The 4,114-nt window shown below is 36.8% G+C and overlaps 1 protein-coding gene across 1 annotated transcript; it reads left to right on the top strand.

The window, feature by feature from the left end:
* The first annotated feature begins 1,449 nt into the window (after positions 1 to 1,449).
* Positions 1,450 to 3,683, top strand: LOC133677471 (probable pyridoxal 5'-phosphate synthase subunit PDX1). The gene is made up of 2 exons (XM_062099551.1): positions 1,450 to 2,530; positions 3,506 to 3,683. The coding sequence occupies exon 1, from the start codon at positions 1,564 to 1,566 to the stop codon at positions 2,491 to 2,493; it is 930 nt and encodes a 309-aa protein (XP_061955535.1). The 5' UTR covers positions 1,450 to 1,563; the 3' UTR covers positions 2,494 to 2,530; positions 3,506 to 3,683.
* Positions 3,684 to 4,114: the final 431 nt, after the last annotated feature.

The raw sequence follows: 4,114 nt of genomic DNA, 5'->3' as shown, positions 1-4,114 counted from the left end.
ATTACCTTATATATATACCCTTTTACTATCAAGCCAACCTCATATTTTAATAAATTTATGTCATTTATATCATTACCTAATACATCTAAAACATTTAGGAAAGCTTATAGTGCTTAACTCTTCATTTTAGCTGTTCATATGGATGAACATTTAAGCATCTCTCTAGTTTTTTTTTTCTTTCACCTTCTATCAAACTGTATAATATATTATTAATATTTTTTTTGTATCAAAACAATTGTTGTAAACTAACTGTGAACTTTAATAATAATTTTCTATTTTTTATTTAATTTTTTTCTATCTATTTTATTTTTTTGAATTTCATAAGAAAAAATATACTAGAAAACATGTTATCAATATCTATAAATTTTCTACTTTATACTCTAACTATTAAAGGGATACTTGAAAATATAATATCAATTATTTTTTAAAATATTTCTTGTTCAGAAATATATTAAAATAATATTTTAAAAAAAATTAATTTTAACATTAAAATGATATAAAAGCAAAAAAAAATTAAAGTAAAAAAGAATTTTAATTTTGTTTTTTTGAAATGTAAAAATAAATGGGATATAAATTGTTTTTAAAAAATGAAAATAAAAGTGAAAATCTGACATGAACCGAAAGCAAAATAGGCAGGGGACAGCAGAGTGGGCAAGTTCCTGTCTGTATAAACAACAGACCCATGATTCCCCACGTAAGCCGTAACTAGAAAATCTCCTAAACTGAGGTTGGCCACACCAAAAACACGTGGCCTCCACGCCTATAAACCCTTCTTGACCGTGAAATCCAAATCTCACCATCTTCAAACACGACTTTTTTTCCTAACCAGTAAGAATTAGTAAGGCCACTCAAATTAATCCCCCAACTATCAATCCATTCTCAATTACTATTTGAAGTTAACATTTTTCAATTGAATCCTTATAATTTCACAAATTCCTCTATCAAAACCATTTTACGAACTCCTTGTTTTTATAATTCATTCTCGTGATTTGAATTATAATAGTTAAACTTGATCTAATTTAATGGATTGACCCGAAAAATTCAAGACTTCAATTCTAACTCGAGTTGGATTTTTAATTGAGCTAGACTACACATTAACTCAATGAAATCTAGTTAATCCAAATGGTTTTTTGTGATTTAATTAAGCTAATCAAATCTAATTCAAACTCCATCGAGCCAGTATAAAAAAAACAAACGAATAACATTGTTTTAATAAAAAATTCTTAATTTTGATTAAACCAATGATCTATAAGTTAACTCGAGATACAATAAAGTAACTAGATGAGCCTATGAGTTCCTTGAAAACAATTCAAAAGGAATTTATTTTGAGAGGAACGTGTAAACAACCAATTAAGAAAAGACTTTAGAAATCAAATTAAACATTTCTTGATAATTACAGGACTAAAGACGAAGTTTGCCCAATAAATAAGAGCCATTCAACATTCTCGCCGCTCTCACTACTTAAACACCACCACCTCCGCTCGTCTCTCGCCGTCTCTCTCTCTCAAACAACCAAAACCAATCTCTCTCATTGTCTTTCTCTACTCCACTCTCTCTAAGAGAATGGCAGGAACCGGAGTTGTGGCAGTCTATGGCAACGGAGCAATAACAGAAACCAAAAAATCCCCATTCTCCGTGAAGGTAGGCCTAGCCCAAATGCTAAGAGGCGGGGTCATAATGGACGTTGTCACCCCTGAACAAGCCCGGATTGCCGAAGAAGCCGGCGCCTGTGCTGTCATGGCACTAGAACGAGTCCCCGCTGACATCCGTGCACAAGGCGGTGTGGCACGCATGAGCGACCCACAGCTCATCAAAGAAATAAAACAGGCAGTGACAATCCCTGTCATGGCGAAAGCCCGAATCGGGCATTTCGTCGAGGCCCAAATTCTTGAAGCCATTGGCATCGACTATATCGACGAATCCGAGGTTCTTACACCAGCTGATGAAGAAAATCACATTAACAAGCATAATTTCCGCATCCCTTTTGTTTGCGGATGCCGAAATTTGGGTGAGGCCTTGAGGAGGATAAGGGAAGGTGCAGCAATGATAAGGACTAAAGGAGAGGCGGGCACGGGGAATGTCATTGAAGCTGTTAGGCATGTGAGGTCTGTGATGGGGGATATAAGGGTGTTGAGAAACATGGATGATGATGAGGTGTTTACCTTTGCCAAGAAAATTGCTGCTCCTTATGATTTGGTTATGCAGACAAAGCAACTTGGGAGGTTGCCTGTTGTGCAATTTGCAGCAGGGGGGGTGGCTACCCCTGCTGATGCAGCGTTGATGATGCAGTTGGGATGTGATGGTGTGTTTGTTGGGTCTGGGGTTTTTAAGAGTGGGGACCCTGTTAAGAGGGGGAGAGCTATTGTGCAGGCTGTAACGCATTACAGTGACCCTCAGGTGCTGGCGGAGGTGAGTTGTGGGCTTGGTGAGGCTATGGTTGGGCTTAATTTGAATGATAAGAAGATCGAGAGGTTTGCTAGTCGGTCGGATTAGGAGGTGGGATTTTGATGGTTTCATGTGGCGCCTCAAGGTGAGGTTCAAAGAACTTGGTGCTTGGTAGTAGTAATTTATCTTATTAAGATTGTTGGTTTTTGGTTACGTGAACTTTGCTTTGACAAAAAAATATGTGAACTCTGTTGAATCTTGTCAAAACTATCTCAAATAAATGCTCAATCATTGATGTTTCTGGACATGTTGCTGTTTTCTCTTAAAATTGTTTTCTCTTGTCAATTTTGAGAAAGCTAAACTGGTTCGTTACTTATATTGCTGATCCAGTGACCTATTATTGGTCCTGGAGTTGTGACCATGCTCAATTTAGAACTGCTTTAAGGCCATAAAAATGAACATGAACAAAAAAAAAAAAAAAACTATTGAGAAGGGCTGTTGCAGGATGAGCTGGTGTAGTTTACGTTTGTCATAGTTTAGATGCCAATGATTCAGCAGTTTAAAGAGTTTGACAAGGAACCGGCTGGATATCAACAATTAGATGAATAATTAGCAGGGTTCTATCTCATCGTGAATTCCTTAGCATGAGGCAAGACCCGAGGAATCTCATAGGATTGCTTTCGCATAATCTTTAAATTTAGCTTAGAAATGCTAGATGCTGATTTGCAAGTGCTACTCTTAAGGAATCAGTAAATTCTCACCCTCGTTGTCTCTTTCAGTCGAGAAATATCTGACTTTTATGTAATGTAAGAGTTTGTGATTATTTGAGGCTTGATAGATCTCAAATGTTGGTCTTGTTCCTGATAGTATTTGTACATATGCTTGAGGAACATGTAGCAACTGCTGATTTTTCCTAGTTGTAATGTAGTTTGCCATCTCTGACATTCGCCATCTCTACATAGTTGTGTCTTTCAATACCAGCTTGCCTGTTCTACAGTTTGTACTGTTTTCCCAAATTTTGTAAGCTCTTTCCAAAGGTTTTAGCAATCGATGCTGAAATTATTTTCAGCTATGAAGACAGTGGAGAGCTCAGCTGATTTTGCTGATCGTATTTCTGCAGGAATCTTTTCTGATGCAGCTGGTTTCAAGTCATTCAAAATTAGCCTACAAACACTTGGCTACTTGTGTATAATATTATTTGCTAAGTGAGGATCTTTCCATTGTTCTGTAATCTTTTTTAATCCCATACTAGGAACACCACAGAGAAAGCAGTCTAATAAATGTCCTTTTCTTTGTAAGACTACTGTTTCTTGCTTTAAAGTAACCTTTTTTTTTTAGGTACTTAGATCTTGAATGTTGATTTTTTAAGCATGTAAGCATATGTGCCTTTCTACCCATATTTCGACTAGCTTGCTTAATTCTTACCTGCCATTTGCGACTGTGTTGGCAGTTGGGATTTGGTATACATCGCCGAATGTATTTGTTTAACATGCTTTTCTGCAGCTAGCAATAGATGCTAGCTGCGTCACGATATGCTTGGAAATGTTTGGGCTTGCTAGCCAACATGGGCACAAAAATGTTGCCTCAAACGTTTGCAGATTTTGTGAGCGTATCAAATCATTTTCCAATCAATCATTCTTGCCTACAGCATGCAAGAGGATGAGCAATTGAAGGAAGAAATGGGAGACGCCACCTATGGTTGCATACTGCAATTTTTCCGACCCTTCAG

This window comes from Populus nigra, chromosome 17 (assembly GCF_951802175.1).
Source record: "Populus nigra chromosome 17, ddPopNigr1.1, whole genome shotgun sequence".
Lineage (NCBI taxonomy): Eukaryota > Viridiplantae > Streptophyta > Magnoliopsida > Malpighiales > Salicaceae > Populus > Populus nigra.
The sequence above is the reverse complement of the archived record's forward strand: the minus strand, read 5'-3'. Positions and strand labels throughout refer to the sequence as shown.

What these genes read in the sequence shown, in the direction of transcription:
- LOC133677471 (XM_062099551.1), top strand. Translation starts at nt 1,564, where the DNA reads ATGGCAGGAACCGGAGTTGTGGCAGTCTATGGCAACGGAGCAATAACA.